The sequence below is a fragment of the Oryctolagus cuniculus genome, chromosome 9, assembly GCF_051225735.1.
Source record: "Oryctolagus cuniculus isolate XC-2025 breed Fujian yellow rabbit chromosome 9, ASM5122573v1, whole genome shotgun sequence".
NCBI lineage: Eukaryota > Metazoa > Chordata > Mammalia > Lagomorpha > Leporidae > Oryctolagus > Oryctolagus cuniculus.
Genome location: NC_142875.1, coordinates 134,803,554 through 134,823,055, shown reverse-complemented (window position 1 = coordinate 134,823,055; position 19,502 = coordinate 134,803,554). Strand labels below are relative to the sequence as shown.

The 19,502-nt window shown below is 42.9% G+C and overlaps 1 protein-coding gene across 6 annotated transcripts in view; it reads left to right on the top strand.

Moving 5' to 3' along the window:
* ADAMTS20 (ADAM metallopeptidase with thrombospondin type 1 motif 20) overlaps nt 1–19,502 on the top strand; it is a 170,178-nt gene that overhangs the window by 132,562 nt on the left and 18,114 nt on the right. For 4 of the 6 annotated variants that reach the window (XM_089304055.1, XM_089304056.1, XM_089304057.1 and 1 more), the window contains 8 exons: nt 1,393–1,566; nt 1,638–1,808; nt 11,888–12,088; nt 13,407–13,536; nt 13,715–13,809; nt 13,895–13,989; nt 14,432–14,634; nt 17,784–17,875. In XM_089304055.1, the coding sequence (XP_089160181.1) occupies nt 1,393–1,566; nt 1,638–1,808; nt 11,888–12,088; nt 13,407–13,536; nt 13,715–13,809; nt 13,895–13,989; nt 14,432–14,634; nt 17,784–17,875 (1,161 nt within the window). The remainder of the gene's footprint in view (nt 1–1,392; nt 1,567–1,637; nt 1,809–11,887; nt 12,089–13,406; nt 13,537–13,714; nt 13,810–13,894; nt 13,990–14,431; nt 14,635–17,783; nt 17,876–19,502) is intronic. The other 2 variants (XM_051850402.3, XM_089304054.1) reach the window with 2 other exon arrangements.

Here is a 19,502-nt window from a genome sequence, read left to right as displayed (position 1 = left end):
AGGGGCAGAATTCCATAGTGGAAGATTTTTGTTGCCCTGAAATACATATGTGGAAATTCTAACTTTGACAGGATGGCATTAGGAGCTGAGGCTTTGGGAGGTGATTATCTCATGAGCCTGGAGCCCTCATGGTTGGGATGAGTGTCCTTAACAAAGAGCCGGGAGAGCTGCCTTGTCCCTTTTACCCACGAGGACACAGCAAGAAGGTACCTTCCAGTACCCAGAGAGTGGGCCCTCCAACACACCAAGTCTGCCTGTGCCTTCATCTTGGAGCTCCCAGCTCCACAACCTTGGGGAATGACTTTCTGTAGTTTATGAATCAGCGGGATCATGCTTTTGTGCTACAGTGACCTGAATGGATTAAGACAAGCACTCTGGGTGCTGGTGTTATGTAGAAGATCAAGCCTCTGCCTGCAGTGCTGGCATCCCATATGGGCGCCAGTTCAGTCCAAGCTGCTCTACTTCTGATCCAGCTCTCTGCTAATGCACTTGGGAAAGCAGCAGATGATGGCCCAATGTAGGATGGGGATGGCTCATGCAGAAGACCTGGAAGAAGTCCTGGCCTTTGTAGTCGCTTCAAGAGTAAACCAGCGGAGGGAGGACCCCCCCCCCCTCTCTGTAACTCTGCCTTTCAAATAAATTAAATACACACACACACACACACACACACGCATAGACAAGCACTACCTGAAGGCATCACCTTGGGCAGTGAGTGAACCTCCTGGACTCTCGGGGTCCCCAGCCATGGTGCTTCCTGTCTAGAGCTGTTGTCAGCAGTGAATGTGTGGGAAGTGTCCTGGGAAGCTTGATAGACCATCCACAATGTTCGTCATATAGATAAGAAAAATAGGCCTGGAGAATTCAAGTCAAGTCAATGTTTACAGTCTACACAATAATCTTAAACTCCTATCCACTGAAAGATAGTCATGGGCCAACGAATCAGCCAACACTCAGAACGCTAACAGGTGCCCAGCATGGGAGGTCTTGCAAGTAGGAAGATGGATGCAACAGAATCTGGGACATATTTGAGGAAGATAATGTAAATGGTGTACACATTTAAATCAAATTTTAAGGCAATGAAGCAGTGTAGTTTGATTCATTTGTGGCAGTTTTTGTAGACATTAACTATGTTTAAGTCAGAAGAGAGCAATGGATTGGGATGAAGTCTTGTATAACAAGGTCTGTAAGTCTTGAGATAACTTACGCCAAATAAAGAAGATCTATTTATATATCTTCAGTGGAAGATCCAGATATGACAATGGTAGAACTGCTTACCGCACTTCTTTCCAACTAATGCATGATACAATAATGCCAGAAGTAAGAAAACACAAAGGGCTATGCTTTGCCGTTTTGGTGTGGTTTGGTGCTGAACTCCTGTGGGCTCCTTTGCAGTGCTCTGCGACCTGTGGCTCTGGAGTCCAGCGAAGAGATGTGTTCTGCAGGCTGCGAGGTGAGGGCCCGGTGCCTGCGGAGAGGTGTGACCCGTCCAGCCGGCCCTATTCTCACAGGCAGTGTTGGCGTCAGGATTGCGCGCAGTACCGGTGGACGGCAGAAGAGTGGCTACGTGTGAGTACTGACCCTAAGCCTTCAGACACTGCATGTCGGAATGCATTGTTCACTTTGTCCTGCATTTCCAGTGTTCACCATCATGCAAGAAGAAAGAGACCTATCGGGTGGTGAAATGCGCTGATGTGCAGGGCGTCCCAGTGAGCGACAGTCTCTGTGACCCTGCGACGAGACCTCTGTCTGTCCAGAAGTGCAAGAACCCTCTCTGCAAGTATGTCGTGGTAACAGGTGACTCCTCACAGGTAAGGCAAAGAGACGAAGGTGGGGATGTTCACTCCTATGTGAGACACTTGGTCAGACATTTGAGCCGGTTGACACTGGGCATAAAATCCAAGCCTGGGACAGATGCTGGGTAGGCTTGTCACCGAGGAATGAAGCCGCTGAGAGTTGGATGGTGCTAACAGAGGAACAACCGCAGGTCTTCTAAACTCTAGTGCAAGTCCCAAGGGTCAGTTGGAGCCAACTGTGAAACCAACCACTGGAAAAGTGTGGGAAACAGGCCTTGTGTGGTTGCCCACGATTTAAAAACAGCTTTATTGAGGTACACTTGACATAGAATAAACTGCATATATCTAAAGTGTACTGCTTAGTAAGTTGTGCACGTATTTGTCTGAAAAACCATTGTCCTATCCCAAATGAAGAGCATCTCCATTCTCCCTGCAAATGTCCTTGTGCTACTTTGTAACCATAACCCTTCCTGCCCACACCACAGTTAACCTCATCTGCTTTCTGTGTTAGTGGTCTGTCCCTGTGTCCTTTTGCATTTTATGTAAGTGCAATCAATGCACTGCACTTGTTTTGACTATATACCAGGCATTTGGAGATTCAGTCAGGTTGCAGTCTGTGTCAACAGTTTGTTCCTTCTTTCTTGTTGGATAATATTCCACTAAGTGGATGCCTTTGGGTCCACTCCTGTTTCCTTTTCCTGTGTGGGGTCTGCCTTTAATCTTCCTCCACTCTGTTTTTCATCTCGTTCATTATCATTTTCATCTTTAGAGGTTTGACTACAGCTTTTATTCATTAATTTATTTTTACTTTTGCTTGAAAAGCAGAGATACAGGTAGACAGAGATACACGGAAAGAGATCTTCCATCTTATGCTTCACTCCCCAAATGCCTATAACAGGTAGGGTTGTGCCAGGCTGCAGCCGGGTGCCTGGCACCCAAACTAGGGTTCCCACATGGGCGTCAGGGACCCAAGCACTTGATCCATCACCTGCTGCCATCCCAGGCAGCGTCTCAACTTTTGGCTTTTTGAGATATGTATTCCCTTACTCTACTTAACTTTGTAAACCCATAAAATGTAGTTATTAATAACATTTTAGTATCCTGATCAACTGACATCTGAATGTGTTTACACTTTGGAGAATTTCAGTGTATTCCCAAGTTCGTGCAGCCCTCACCGTGACCCAGTTCCAGAACACAGCATCACTCCTCGTCTCTCCCCACCCTTCTTCCCTGCGTCACTCACAGCTGCCACTCTGCTTTCTCTGTGAACTTGCCTACTCTGGACATGTCCTGTAAATGGACTAGTAAAACACGCGGCCTTTGGTGCCCGCCTCTTCCGCTGAGCCCGATGTTTCAGCGCACACCAGCACGTCTTCCTCTGCACGACTCAATCACATCCCGTTGTGCACTTGGATAACTCATTAATCAGCTGATGATCTTTCAGAATGATTCACTTTTTACTGTGGTGGGGGACACTGCCAAGGAAAGTTGTACACAAGTTTTTGTGAGGAGGTGTTGTCCGCTCTTTCAGACATGGCACCTAACAGTGGAGTTGCTGATATTACATTAACTCCACATTTGATTGCTGAGTAACTGCCCAAGTGTTTTCCGTAGTTGCTGTACCATTCCATTTTCACTCTTGTCAGTGGTGATAAAGGTTCCAATTTCTCCACGTCAACAGAAGCATTTTTTATAGTCTATCCTTTTTAATGCAGTCATCCTAATGTGTGTGAAATGGTATCTCCCTTGGTGTTGGAATTCGATTTCTCTGATAACTAATGAGGGTAAGCATTATTTTATGTACATTTTGGCTGTTGGTAAATCTTTGGATAATATATATCCAACCAATTTTCAAAACTGAGTGACTTTTTTATTACTAGGTCATAAAGATTTTTTTCCCAACTTTTGGCTACCAACTTTTATCAGTTACTTGTTTTGCAAGTATTTTCTCCCATTCTGCTGGTTACCTTTTCACTTTCCGGGTAGTACCCTTTGAAACACAAATGCTTTTAGTTTGACACAACCAAATCTATCTTGTTGTTCATTGTAAAGTATCACATCTAAGAAACTGTTGCCTGTTCTGTGAGAATAAAAATTTACATCCCTGATTTCTTCTATGACTGTCTTTTTAGCCAACACATTTAAGCTTTTGATATATTTTAACATTTTACATAGAATGCTGTACGTCTAATTTTATCCTTTTGTATGTGTCTGTGCAGTTGTAGAGAAAATGATTTTTCCCACATTGCGTCCCTTCAGCAGCTCGTCAAGAATCAGTGGCCATAAATGCTTTAGTGGATCTGTGTACTTGCCCTTGAGTCATTCTCACGTAGTTCTGGCTATGTGGTTTTGGAAGAAGTTTGATTTGAGAAGCATGAGTAAACCGACTTTATTCTTCCTTCTCCAGGTTATCTATCTGTTCTCATTGCCTGCATTTCTATGTAAATTTTAGGACTGATTGTTCAGATTCTGTGTAAGAGCTAGCTGTGATTGTGTTAAAGATTGCAGAGAATCTTGATTAATTCAGGGAATATTCCTGTTCTAAAATTCTCTCCCAATTCATGAACAGGGACTATCTTTATATTTATTTAGGTCTTATTTAATTTATTTCAAGACTGCTTCATAGTTTTTAGTATAATATCTTATACTTTTGTTAGATTTCTTCCTAAATATTTTATTATTTTTATGTTCTGTAGGTGGATTTATCTTTTTAATTTCATTATCTGATTGTCCATTGCTCTTTTATAGATTTTTGAATATTCATCATGTTTATTGTATCTAATTATGTGTGTGTATAGTGGGGTTTTCTACATACAACACTATGTGATTTGCAAATAGAAATAATTTTACATTTTTCCTTTAAATATGGATGATTTTCTTTATTTTTCTTGCCTAATTTCCCTGATGGAAAGTCCAAGACAACATTGAATAGAAGTGGTGAGAAGAGGCATCCTAGCTTTGTCCCTACACTCTGTAGGAGTTTTCACAATTAAGTATGTAGACTACAGATATTTTGCAGATTCTCTTTATCAGGTTGAGGAAGTGTCCCTCTGATCATGTTTCAGTGTTTATAACATGAAAATGTATTGGAATTTGTGACAGGCTTTTTCTGCAGCTATTGAGATGATTGTGTGTTTTTTGTCTATTATCCTATTAGTATAATGTATTACATTGACTTATTTCCATATATTGAAACATTCTACATTCATAGAATAAATCTCACTTAGTAATGATATGTAGTCTTTTTAAAATTTTAATTTGTATTTATTTTTAAAAGATTTATTTATGTATTTGAAAGTTAGTTACACACAGAGAGAAGGAGAGGCATAGAGAAAGAGAGGTCCTCCATCCACTGGTTCATTCCCCAAAAGGCTACCATAGCCAGAGATGAGCCGATCCAAAGTCAGGATCTAGGAGCTTCTTTGGGGTCTCCCACATGGTGCAGGGTCCCAAGGATTTGGATCGTCTTCTGCTGCTTTCCCAGGCCATAGTAGAGAGCTAAATTGGAAGTGGAGCAGCTGGGACTTGAACTGGTGCCCATATGAGATGCCAGCACTATAGGTGATGGCTTTATCTGCTATGCCACAGTGCCAGCTCCACTCTGCGTCTTCATGGGTGTCACCTGTCTGGGAATTTTTTTTATATCTTTTCCTCTCAAAGAAACCCTTTATTTAATGAGTACAAACTTCATAAGTACAACTTTACGAATATAGTGATTCTTCCCACCATACCCGCCCTCCTACCCCCACTCTTACTTCATCTCCTCCTCCCTCTCCCGTTCTCCATTAAGATTCATTTTCAATTAACTTTATACACAGAAGACCAACTAAACAAGATTTCAACAATTTGAACACACACACAAACTGTTTGAGAACAAGTTTTACAGTTAATTCCCATAATACAACTCATTGAGGACAGAAGTCCTGCATGGGAAGTAAGTGCACAGTGACTCCTGTTGTTAATTTAGCAATTAACACTCTTATGTATGATGTCAGTGACCACCCAAGGCTCTTGTCATGAGCTTCCAAGGCTATGGAAGCCTTTTGAGTCCACAATCTCTGTCAGTATTTAGGCAGGGCCATAAGCAAAGTGGAAGTTCTCTCCTCCCTTCAAAGAAAAAAACATCCTTCTTTGATGGCCACTTCTTTCCACTGGGGTCTCTCTGACAGAAATCCTTCATGTAGTACATTTTTTTTTTGTCACAGTGTCTTGGCTTTCCATTCCTGAAATGCTCTCATGACTTAACAGCTGATCCTGAGGTCAGAGTGCTATTTAAAGTGATTGTCATTCTATGAATCGGCTATGTGGACTACTTCATGTGTTGGAACATTCTTTCCTTTTTAATTCTATTATTATTATGAAACACTTGATCTTATTTATAGGATGCCTTTAACACTTAATCCTATCTATATGATCACTTTAACATTTAACATGGTCCCTTTAATACTTAAGATGGAATTTTTATCACCCAGCTTAATGGGATTGGGGATCCCATAGCAAGTTTTTAAACTGTACTCTTAGAAGTCCATCGGAATGTATAAAGAACTTTACAGCTCTACAGTTACAAATTTCCTCCTCCCTCTTTTATTCCCGCTCTTATTTTTTACTGAGATCTATTTCATGCTATTTTATACACGATTAACAAATATTTCATTTTTATACACAATTAACTATGACAAGTAAAGATTTCAACAAATAGTATTAAGAGGAAAAAAAAACTGTTCAACAGTCAAGACAAGGGCTATTCAAGACTTTGCTTCTCAAAGTGGCAATTTCATAGAACAGGGAGAAAATATGGTATTTGTGCCTTTGGGACTGGCTTATTTCACTAAGTATGATGTTTCCCGATTCACCCATTTTGTTGCAAATGACTGGATTTCCTTTTTTTTTACTGCTGTGTAGTATTCCACAGAGTACATATCCCCTAATATCTTTACCCAGTCTTCAGTTGACGGGCATTTAATTTGATTCCATGTCTTAGTTATTGTGAATTAAACGGCAATAAACATGGGTGTGCAGCTGATTTCATTTCCCTCGGGTAAATTCTGAGGAGTGGGATGGCTGGGTCATATGGTAGGTCTATATTCAGATTTCTGAGATATCTCCAAACTGTCTTCCATGGTGGTTTTACCAGTTTAGATTCCCACCAACAGTGGATTACAGTAAGCTTTTTCCCCACATCCTTGCCAGCATTTGTTGGTTGTTGATTTCTGTATGAAAGCCATTCTAACTAGGGTAAGGTGAAACCTCACTGTGGTTTTGATTTGCATTTCCACGATGGCTAGCGATTCTGAACATTTTTTTCATGTTTCTGTTGGCCTTTTGGATTTCTCCTTTTGAAAAATGTTTAAGTCCTTTGCCCATATCTAAAATGGTTGTTTGTTTTATTGTTGTGGAGTTTCTTCATCTCTTTATATATTATGGTTATTAATCCTTTATCAGTTGAATAGTTTGCAAATAATTTATCCTGTTCTGTCGGTTGCCTCTTCACTTTCCTGAGTGTTTTTTTGCAGTACTGAAGCTTCTCAATTTGCTGTAATCTCTTTTGTAAATTTTGGCTTTGATTGCCTGTGTCTCTGGGATCTTTTCCAATAATTCTTTGCTTGATGCCAGTATTTTGCAGGTTTCTCCAATATTCTCTAATAATTTGATGGTATAAGATCATAGATTTAGGTCTTTAATCCATTTTGTGTAAGGTGTAAAGTAGGGGTCATGCTTCATACTTTCGCATGCAGACATCCAGTTTTCCCAGCACCATTTGTTGAAGAGATTGTCCTATGTCTCCCTTTAAGTCCTTTAACATTTCTTTTAAATAGCCAAGTGCCCTGTAATTAGGTGCATGTATGTTTATAATATAATAATCTTCCTGTTGAATTGATCCCTTAATCATTACATAATGCCCTTCTTTGTCTCTTTTAAGAGTTTTTGGGTTAAAGTCTATTTTGTCTGATATTAGGATGGCTACACAAGCTCTTTTTTGGTTTTTCTTAGCATTAAATATCTTTTACATCTTTTCCCTTTCAGTCTGCATATATCTTTGGTGGTGAGACGTGTTTCTTATAGGCAGCAAATAGATGAGTTTTGTTTTTTAATCCATTCAGCAATTCTGTATCTTTTAACTGGAGAGTTGAAGCCATTTACATTCAAGATGACTATTAAAAAGTAACAAGTTTGCCCTGCCATTTTTTCCATAAATATTCATGTTTTTTACTTCGGATTTCCTTTATACTTTCACTGGGAGATTTCCTTCCTTTACCTTCTTTCATGGTGATGACCTTGTTTCTGTATTTCTGTGTGCAGCACATCCTTAAGCATCTTTTGCAGAGCTGGACAGGTGGTGACAAATTCTTTCAATTTCTGTTTGTTATGGAAGGTCTTTATTTTACCTTCATTCATAAATGAGAGCTTTGCAGGGTATAGTATCCTGGGTTGATAGTTCTTTCTCTTAAGACTTGGGCTATATCTCACCATTCTCTCTTAGCCTGTAGAGTTTATGATTAGAAGTCTGCTGGGAGTCTAATTGGAGATCCTATGAATGTGATCTACCATTTCTCTTGTGCACATTTTAGAATCTTTATGTTTTACTGTGGAGAGTTTGATTGCGATGTGTTGTGGTGAAGACTGTTTATGGTCATGTCTATTAGAAGTTCTCTGTGTTTCCTGTACTTAGTTGTTCCTTTGTTTCACCAAATTAGGGAAGTTTCCTGCTACTGTTTCACTAAAAAAGACCTAATCTTTCTTTCTTTCCATGCCTTCACGAACTCCTAGAACCCGTATGTTGGGTCATTTGATAGTATCCTGTAGATTCCCAACAGTGGTTTTTAATTTTCTAATTTTTTCTTCTTCTATTTGGTCTGACTGTGCAATTTCCTGTGCTTTGTCTTCTATGTCAGATACTCTTTCTTCTGCTTTGCTGATTCTGTTGTTAAGGCTTTCCACTGTATTTTTTATTCATTCTATTGAATTCTTCATTTCCAAAATTTCACTTTGATTTCTCTTTAATATCTCAATTTCATGGGAGAAATTTTCTTTCATGCCCTGTATGGATTTTGTTTGTGCATTTGCTTCTTATTACTTCTGAGTAGTCTTATGATCAATCTTTTGAATACCATTTCTGGCATTTTGTCAGTGTCATCCTCTTCACAATCTAGTACTGAAAGGCTGTGATCTTTTGAGGGTGTAATGTTGTCTTCCATATTCTTGTTTCTTGAATTGGCATTTTGTTATTCGGCATCGGTGGAGACACTTGTTGGTTTCTTCTTTGTTTTTTCACTGTGGCAGATTTTATCTTTGTACTATGCCTCTGTAGATTAGTGGAATGTCTGCTTTCAGTGACTATTTAGAGGTTCATAGTGGGTATTGCAGGAAACTCTGTTCAGTGCTCCAGGGTGAAGGGCATGTCTGAGGTGACACACCCAGGTGTGGCATGGTAAATCTCTCTCTCTCTCTCTCTCTCTCTCTCTCTCTCTCTCTCTTTTATCAGAGGGGAGGTTTGTTCTGTTGGCATAGACTCATCTGTGCTCCTCTCCTCAAAGGAGAAAAGTGCCTTAGTGCTAGCCCCAGTGGGTGTAATATTCGTCCACTCTGCCCCAGGGACCACAAAATATCTGTTGAGTCCTCAATGTAAGCTCAGATTCCCCAGGAGTGTCCCTCACCAGGTAACCAGGGAGCCCTGATCGTGTGGAGCCTCCCACAGTGACTGCCCAAAGTCCCAGCCACACCCTGAGTCCTCCCACACAGCCTCAGTTTTTTCACAGTCCTGGCCACAAGCCTTCCACAGTCACCAGCACCCAGCCCCATTTGTTCTTTCCACCTGACTCAGGAGTTTCTGCTTGGTTGATGGGGCAGACATGAGCTGGCACAGCTGTTATGTGTGTTGAAAATGGCACCTGCTCTCTGTCAGCTTGTTACAACATGCCTTTGCAGGGTGATTGAGGAGAGGGAAAACATGCTTTGTTTTTTCACCTCTATTTTAGCAGGTACACTATCCCCCAGGGGTTCCAAGCTGGATTCCCTCAAGGCTCTTCCTGCAGCTTTTTCACCAGACTTGGTGAAATGCAACTTGGACTGCTGCATTCTGGTCTCACCTCACTCTCCAACGCTGCTGGGTTCCTGAGTTGTGCATATCTGCACCCTCCACATAGGTCCCCTGTGTCCCTCCAGTTTGCGTAGAGTTTCCTGTGCTGTTTTCTCCATAACTCTTCCCTGAGACTGTACTCTTTCCACATTTTTTAAACGATCATCTCCTAGACTTGCGAATGTTTTGATTGATGGATTTTTCTCTTCATTATGGGGCATATTTTCCTGCATTGGTGCATGCCACATCATTTTTTATTGCATTTTTGACTTTGTGAAATTTAATCTTTTGGTAGCTAGATAATTTTGATTGTTATACACGTTTTGAGCTTTTTTTCTGTGAGGCAGTTAGTTTGTCCAGAAACGTTTGATCTCCTCTTGCCTTGCTCTTAGGATTTGTACAGTGATTTGTTGAATCTGGAGTTAATTATTCCTCTGTTGGGATAAGAACCGTTTGAGCCCTCTACCTATGCAAATATGTATGTGAATCATTTCCAGTCTGAATGGAGTGAATGGGCCCTGTTCTTGGTCCTGTGTGAGCACCTGATAAGGTGCCATCTGAGTCTGCATTCGTTCATCCCCTGGCTGTAGTCAGAATCTTCACAGGTAGCACTGATTAGAATTTTGCGCTCTCTCTTCCCTTTTGCCAAGACCTGAAAACTCTTAAAGAAGTAGACAGGGAACCGGCATTTACCTAGTAGTTAAGATGCTTGCGCCCCACATCAGAATGCCTGAATTCAATTCCCAGCTCCAGCTGCTGGCTTTAGCTTCTCACCAATGCAAACCCTGTTGGGCAGTAACTGAACCACTTGGGAGACCTGGACTGAGTTCCCATCTCTTGGGTTCTGCCCTAGCCCAACACCAGCTACTGGGGGCATTTAGGAGGGTGAACCAATAGATGGGATCTCTCTCTAATTTTCTGCTTTCTGAGGAGGGGGAGAGAATGGAGCAATTTTAAGGCAAATCTGTTTCATATTTCCCAGGGATAACCATCCTCTAGGGCTCCATGTCCCATGTCTTTTTTTTTGTTAAGATTTGTTTATTTATTTGAAAGTCAGAATTATGCAGAGAGAGATTGAGAGCGGCAGAGAAAGAGAGAGAGGTCTACCATCTACTGGTTCATTCCCCAATTCTCTGAAATGGCCGGAGCTGCACCCACACAAAGCCAGGAGCCAGGAGCTTCCTCCAGGTCTCCCATGTGGGTGTAGTGGTCCAAGGACTTGGGCCATCTTCTACTGCTTTCCCAGGGCATAGCAGAGAGCTGGATCGGAAGTGGAACAGCTGGGACTTGAACCGGTGCCCATATGGGATGCCGGCACTGTAGGTGGTGGCTTTACCTGCTACGCCACAGTGCCGGTCCCATCCATGCCCCGTGTCTTAAAGTCACTGCTTCATATGTTTTGTCAAGGTGCTTTGGTTGTTTCAGGTTAGAAGGTAAATACATTTCTTGTTTCTTCACTTTTGCTACAAGTACAAATCTATGCCCATTTTTGGCCTGGGGCTTTAATTTAAGTCACCTATTTTACTCAAATGGTATTAGGCTTTACATTATATGAAGGCACTTCAAAAAGTTAATGGAAAATGGAATTAAAAGGTAAATACATTTTGGTGCAAAAAAAAGTTTTGAAATCCAATATAGTTTTCTCATAATATGAGTTTTCCATGAAATTTTTCAAGACCACCCCCCCCCCAGACATGGATTTCAAAGGTTTTTTTACACTAGGACAACCTTGTCTGATAATTGTACATTCTATGAGCATTTTGAAGTATCAGAAAGCAAGCAACAAACAGGTGCTACAGATGGAAAATCTGTCCTGAGTCTTGGTTCTTTCCATCTCTTGGTACAACACTGGGGAGCTTCCTCCTGTTTTGGGGCTTTTGTTTGCTGACTTGTGCACAGGGTCACTCAGCGGCACTGCTGTGGGGGGAGCAGTACCATATATGAAGCATCTGACAAATACATACTGGCCTGGCTCAGCTGAAGCCCACTCACTTCTCTGCTTGTGACTGTGTTTCAGTGCGCAGGCAACTGTGGGTTCAGCCACCAACAGCGGATCACGTACTGCGTCGGGATCCCGTCTGCGAGGAAGCAGAAGCCCCTGCAGCTCCGGCCTGTGGCCTACCGAGAGTGCCCCGTGCTAACCTCCCCCCAGGCTTACCAATGCATGGCGAGGAGGTGTTTGCGTGTGGCCTCCTGGAAGGTTGGGAAGTGGAGCAAGGTCAGTGCACGGGGATGCGTCTGAGACGTCAGAGTAGACTGTCTAGGTGCGGGCTCTCTGGTCTGCTGTCTCCTGGGAGCCCCCAGCTTGTCTCAGACCCCGTTGTCTGAAACCCGCTTTATCTGTTGTGCACGTATCTTTCTTTCTACGCTTGCTGTAACTCGTGCATCCACAGAGACCACCACTAAGTCTGTGCTCTGTTTTTCCCAGACTTATTTCTGGTTAAGTGAAGAAAATTAATCCGATTCATGGAAGTTATTTGCACTAGATTCTTTATCTAACTAAATTAATGGAAGGAAATAAATACTGCTTTGCAAACTTACAATACAAAGAGGATGGAAGAAGTTCATGGAAAATTCACATTATGCTTTAATTCAATTTTTCTATGAAGTTTTTGAAGTTTCCTTATATAATTTATGAGAGAATTCTTGGTAGTCTTAGTAACCATCCTTAATTAATGTTTATGAGGGGATTGCAAAAATTTATACAAAGATGGGATAAAAATTAAGGGTTTTTGATGCAGAAAGTTTTGAAATCCATGTAATTTTTATTTCATAATAAGCACTTTTCCTTGAATTTTGAAGATCTCTTGTATGCAAGGATTAAGAATAGTGTTTTTAAAGGTTTATTTATTTATTTGAAAGGCAGAGCTATGGGGGGGGAGAGAGGGAGAGAGAGAGAGAAAGAGAGAGGGAGAGAGAGAGAGAGAGGGAGAGAGACGTGGGAGGAAAAAAGAAATCGTCTATACACTGGTTTACTCCCCAAATGGCTGCAATGGCCGGGGCTGTGCCATGCTGAAGCCAGGAGCCTGGTCTTCCATGTGGATGCAGAGGCCCAGGGATTTGCGCCACCCTCTGCTGCTTTCCCAGGTGCATTAGCAGGGAGCTAGATGGGAATGGAGCAGCCGGGTCTCAAACTGGCACCCTTATGGGATGCTGGTACTGCAAGTAGAGGCTTTACCTACTGTGCTACAACACCTGCCCTGGGTTTCAAAAACTTTTTACTCCAAAAAGAACTTAATGTCTTTATTTTTCCTTTCTGCAAAGTTATGAAATTATCCCTTTATTCATATTTACAACATGCTATTCCTGAAACTGCTCAAAGTAATTGAAAGACCAGTAACTGAGAAATAATAAATCCGGGCTTATGCCTAAGGATTTTTCCCACCTGCAACCATCCATTTTGTAGGTGCACTTTGGCATTCCAGGAATTCTAGACCTCAGAAGGACCTTGTCTGAGAGGAGGAGGTGTGGCTTGTCTTGCTACATTATTCACTGTAGACTGTAGACTTTGCCTTCCGATTGTAACCTGTCTGCAGTGCTCGGTGACCTGTGGAACTGGAGCAGTGGAAAGAAGGGTGGAGTGTGTGACTGAAGATGGGTGGCCCAGTGACTTGTGTTTGAAGCATTTAAGACCACATGCTCAAAAGAAGTGTTACGTCAGTGACTGTAAGTAACAGACTTCAAAAACCCACCTAGAACCTCAGTGTTCCTAGGAAATTCTGGCTAAAATGCAAACTAAATATCTAGTTAACACTCTGGTGTCAGATTGTCAGAGCCTTGGGTGGTTACACCCACGCTGGGTTCTCATTCATGCTTGGTAAGTTCTGTTAATTTGCCTCTTAAGGTAACTCACTTACCACCTGCAAGGAAATCCAAGTGAAAAACAACATCACGGACGATGGTGACCATCTCCTTAATGTTAAGGGAAGACTCATAAAGGTATGGCAAGAGCAACTCCTGTTTGGTTTCAGGTTTGACCGTTGGCTTTGGAAAAATGACTTAGATGTTTGCCTTTTGCCTGTAGATCCACTGTGCAGGCATGCACTCGGACAACCCCAGGGAGTATTTACCACTGGTCAAAGGAGAGCAAGACAACTTCTCGGAGGTATATGGCTCTAGGTATGCGCTGTGTTCTCACTTCTCTGGGCACTGTGCTGGTCCTTGGAGACGATCAGAAGTTCCAGCCTTCAGAGTGACACTTGAGCAGCTCCTGTGTGAGACAAGTAATGTAGGCGCAGGTGGACATAGGAGGTCCAGCCCAGGTGTTGTCCATGCCCACGTGATAATAAAGGAGTGAGCGTTAAGAGGTGGTCACTGGGAGACTGACCAAGAAAGCTTTGTGACCCACAGGACAACAGGAGAGGGAAGAGTGAAGGACCATGCACATTTTCCTAGGGATCAAATTAATTCTAGGAACAAGGCTGGGAGAAGTAGAGCTGAGTGAGTCCCACAAGCCGTTGCTGACTTTCCCGTTGAGCAGTTTTACTTCTTCCTGTAGCTGGTTCACGCTATAATAATGAAGACCGGGCCGTGTCTTTTACCTCCCCACTTCCACCCACAGCTTGCTGTTTATCCACCTGGTGGCCTCATGCCTGTGTCTGATCCTGCAAATGTTGCAATACTGTTGCAGGCTGCAAAACCCCTATGACTGTCCTTTCAATGGGAGTAGGAGGCAAGACTGTGAATGTAAACATGACTACCTGGCTGCTGGATACACAGTTTTCAGCAAAATAAGAGTCGATCTCACTTCCATGCAAATTAAAAGTAAGTGGAGCATCCCTATTTTTAGAACAAAAAGCCTGTATTTGCTGATGAAAATCTAGCAGTACACTGGAAGATGTGACAGTCGTGTTTAGAAGAGGGCTTATCAGGGTTCATCCACTCCTGAAATTCTTAAACACAACTTATTAGTTGCATAATTTCTCAGCTACAGCGAGCACCGTGGAGACCCTCAATACAAATGGAGTGGTAATGACAGTGGTAAGACCCAGTCCTGCCGGTGCTGCGGCTCACTTGGTTAGTCCTCCACTTGCGGCACCCCGGGTTCTAGTGCCGGTTGGGGTGCCAGATTCTGTCCCAGTTGCTCCTCTTCCAGGCCAGCTCTCTGCTGTGGCCCGGGACTGCAGTGGAGGATGGCCCAAGTCCTTGGACCCTGCACCCGCATGGGAGACCAGGAGAAGCACCTGCCTCCTGGCTTCAGATAGGCGCAGCGCGCTGGCCGTAACAGCCATCTGGGGAGTAAACCAACAGAAGGAAGACCTTTCTCTCTGTCTCTCTCTCTCTCTCACTGTCTAACTCTGCCTGTCAAAAAAAAAAAAAAAAAAAAAGACTCAGTCCTTCCCACATAAAGCCTCTGCCAGAACACCTCCAAATACATTAAGGTTAGGTAGTTAATATCCTCAGTCTCCTGTGTAAACTGTTTTTCAAGGTTTAAACTAGGTATTAGCATTGGTTTCATACGGTAATTTATCAAGCCTCATCTTCCCATACACAATTGTGTTTGATCTTTTTAACCACCCTGGGTTAGTCATGGCAGCTGTTCTAATGTTACAAGTGGTAAAGCCAACCTAATCGTCCAGATCACAACTGTAGCAGCTGTCACTGAGGGGGAATAAAGTCCAGCAGACTCCCACAGACCCGGGACTGTGGCTTACTCGGCCTTGCTGGGGAGTCACTCACAGTTCCGTCAAGTCAGTCATATTTCTGGAGCTGGCGTTGCAGGGCAGAGTGCACCTGCTGTCCGGAAAGTTGCATGGCTCCAGAAAGAGGCCAGGAGGTTCATCTGGAGGCAAAGACTCTAACCCCACCCACTGCTGGCTAACCGGAGCCTAACGCAGTGCATGGACCGCATTAGCTGAGACAGTGGTAGGAATCCACAGTATCCCAGTCCCGTCCCAGGACGCAGCGGAGCTGTCACTGTTAGTGGTTGGGTCCCCCGTGTGCTGACCGTCTTCTGTCCTCACGGTGTGGGAGCTGCCTGCTGCTCTGGCTCTGGTCCTAACTCTGGGCGCGGACTGGGTGCGAAGCCTTTTCCAGTTAGCTCACTTGGATGTGTCTCTTCAAACCTGGAGCCCTCGCTTACGAAATGTGAACCTGCCTCCCCCTTCTTTCTTTCCTTCCTTCCTGCCCTTTCACTCTTATTGTTATTTTTTTGAAGAGTAAGCAATGACATTTTGGCAACATATCTGGCTGCTCTAGTGTATACTATAAATACTGTATAATTGCTAATTATTGTTTAATAATTTCTTGTATCAGGTATTAGTATTACTGAGTCACTTGATTGCTTACTTACTATTAAGTAGGCTGTTATTTTTCATTAATTTATCAAAATGAGCTGCCGTGTTGCCAGGTGTTTGGCTGGACCCTGAGTGCGCTGTCAAACACACATTGACTCGTGCCGTCTCCTTCCTCACATGTGGTGGTGGAAGCCCAGCCGTACTACATTAAGCCTTTCTGCATTCTGCTGTATGGAAATTAACAAGACAAATCACACACCGCTCTGGGACCAGCCCCTCTCATGCACAGTGCTGCCGAGCTGCCCGGCGTCCTGTACTTTACCCCCAGTCCCTGCCACCCCCTTCCACTCTCCTGACCCTCTATCCAGACCTTCTTCAAACTCCTGTACTTTTTATACCTCCGCTCTGTTTGCCCCTTGCTCACAATCTTGCTTCCTGCTTCTCCAGGACAGTGGGAGCACCCCAAAGGGAGCACCACATCCCGCAACCGGCTCAAGCCGGTCTCTGCACACTTGGCCCCCTCCTGTTTACTAGGTCTGAGCTGTTCACGCTCCCTCTAAGGAAAACCCCTCTGTGTGCCCCAGGCTCATCGCCTCCTATGTGCTTGAGAGCTTGATTCAGGCTGGTGCTGAGACTCAACAGGCTAATCCTCCGCCTTGTGGCGCTGGCACTCCAGGTTCTAGTCCTGGTCGGGACGCCGGATTCTGTCCCGGTTGCCCCTCTTCCAGGCCAGCTCTCTGCTGTGGCCAGGGAGTGCAGTGGAGGATGGCCGAAGTGCTTGGGCCCTGCACCCCATGGGAGACCAGGAGAAGCACCTGGCTCCTGCTTTCAGATCAGCGTGGTGCGCCGGCCGCAGCGTGCCGGCCGCGGTGGCCATTGGAGGGTGAACCAACGGCAAAGAGAAGACCTTTCTCTCTGTCTCTCTCTCTCTCTCTCACTGTCCACTCTGTCAAAAAAAAAAAAAAAAAAAAGATAAACTTAATTTGGTGCAAAAAGAAAATCAAGACCCGTGCATAGCTTTTTTCGTAATATGACCTAGTCCCACGTGTAGCTTTTTCACAATATATGACCTGGCTTTTAAGGACTGCTTGTACTTATGATTTGAGATTACTTTGCACCAAAATAAACTTACCTTTCGTTCCATTTCTGTGAACCCTTGGAAGCCCTTCGTATGTTATCATACAGCAATGTAAGAAATTAAGGAAAGTGGCACGCTGTTACACTGTTTAACTGAGTTCTTTGAATAGCCGAAGGTAGTTGTTGTTTATGCTGTCTATAAGTATTTACATATTGCTTTGTCATCGTTTTCTTATCTTTTAATAATGCTTTTTCTGTAGCAGTTTTACTGTTGATGCCATTTCATCCACTGTAGGTATTTACTTGGTACAAAATACAGTGAGGCATTTATTTAGTTTTTCAATTTTCCATTTTAGTTTGACATTAAGCTGTCATTTTCTAGGACAGTTCATAAGATGAACATATTTGTATTTGTATATGAAAATGTATTCACTGACAGTCTGTTCTGTGTTATGCAGCATAATTACGACAGTTTTGCTTATGTTTTTGAATTAAGTATGCAAGTATTATTTTTAACAAAATAATTGGAAAACTACATGTTTGACCATGAAAACCTGCATTATGGTCTTGATGCTAAAGAGATTCATTGTTTATTTCCAGCCACAGACCTCCTGTTTTCCAAGACACTCTCTGGAAAACCAGTTCCGTTGGCCACAGCTGGAGATTGCTACAGTGCTGCCCGATGCCCGCAGGTATTTCATTTAAAAAATTTTTTTTCTGTCACTATAAAAAAACCAAGTGTTTCTCTTCATTTGTTTTCTTAAGCAGAATGTTGTCTAAAAAAGGAAATAAATGGAAATGTAAAACTTGCTTTAAGTACATTATTTCAGAATTGTAGATTCAAGCTTGAGACAAAGGATCTTTGCCAGTTTTGATTGATTTGAAAGACCAAGTAGCAAGAACTTTAAATTACTCAGATTTCATTCTCCTCGCATGACATCTTATCGCTTCTCATATTTCCATTTAGTCTGTACACTAAAAAAAGTGGAAGCACAGATCACAAGCATGTGGATTTCCTCAGCTACCGTTCGTTATCCTGCTCGTCTGAGTCTAGCATTCTCTCCACGGCGTTCTGTTCTCTGTGAAAGACACGTGGGGCCCCTTTCCATATTTTCGTTCTTGTTTGTATCCTTTCTTAACGGAGTTTCTCTCACACATCCTTTTATGTCATTTCTGTGATTTCAAATTTAAGTGTGCTTCCTAGGAGAAAATTCACCATCTCATTTTCAACAGGAATTTTATGTAGTCCATGTAAACAAGCATGTTAGTGAAAAATGGAAAATTTGAAGCTAGGTGAATATTTTATGGCATTATTAGATATATTCACAGCTAACTGAACCTATGAGCCAGAGCTCCTGGGAGAGGAATAGTAAATAACACATCGATGTCACTTTGGAGAGAAGTTAATGGTTTGCAACATCTCTGTCCATGAGATTTCCAGTTCACAATTTGCATCCTCTAGCGTAGAATATGTGTCCTTGCGTTAGGAATGAGGCCATCGTCTAGATTAGAGAAGTCTTAGAAGGGATCAGTATTCAATCGAACGGAAGGCTAAAATGAGTAAGAGAAGATTATCTGGAATAAATATACAAACCCTGATTTAGGTACAGAGACCTGCTACATGGACAAGTCCTGGGTGTTTTATTCAACCATCATGACTTAAATATGACTCGTGCAGAGCATGGAGATTTATACGTAAGCTAATTACCATAAAAGCTTTGAGTTCTCCCTCATTAGCTGTGCTAGCCATGGACAGGTGTGAAGTATGCTTGCCACGGTGCCTTGTAGTGTCCTTGATTGGGTAGCGGGAGGGTCCTTCCATTTCTACCTTCAGTGTTTGTTAACCATGAGCAGCGCTGGATTTTGTCACATACTTCTTAGCGTCTGTTAAGATGACCCTGTGGCCTTTGTTCATTTCTGTGTTGAAGTCACGTGTCGTACTGCTTGACTCTGTCTGTCAAAGCAGCCTTGCATTTCTGTGACACATCCCCTTGTCATAGTGCACAGTTCCTTCTACATGTTGCTGGCTTTGGTTTGCTGCTGTTTTGTGGAGTTTTTCTTCTGTGTTCACAGTGCTGCTCGATCGTTTTTTCTCTTGTAATGCCTTTGGTGGGCATCAGGGAACTACCAGCCTCAAAAAATGAATCAGGGAGTGTCTGTTCCCTTTCGTTTTGGGAAGAGGAGCTTATGAAGAGTGTGTTTGTCCTTGAACGTTGGGTAGAATCCACCAGCACTGCCTTTCTGAGGCCGCGCTTCGCGCGAGGTTTTGCAGTGACTGGTTCACTCTCCGTATTAACTATGGGTTTATTCAAGGCTTCT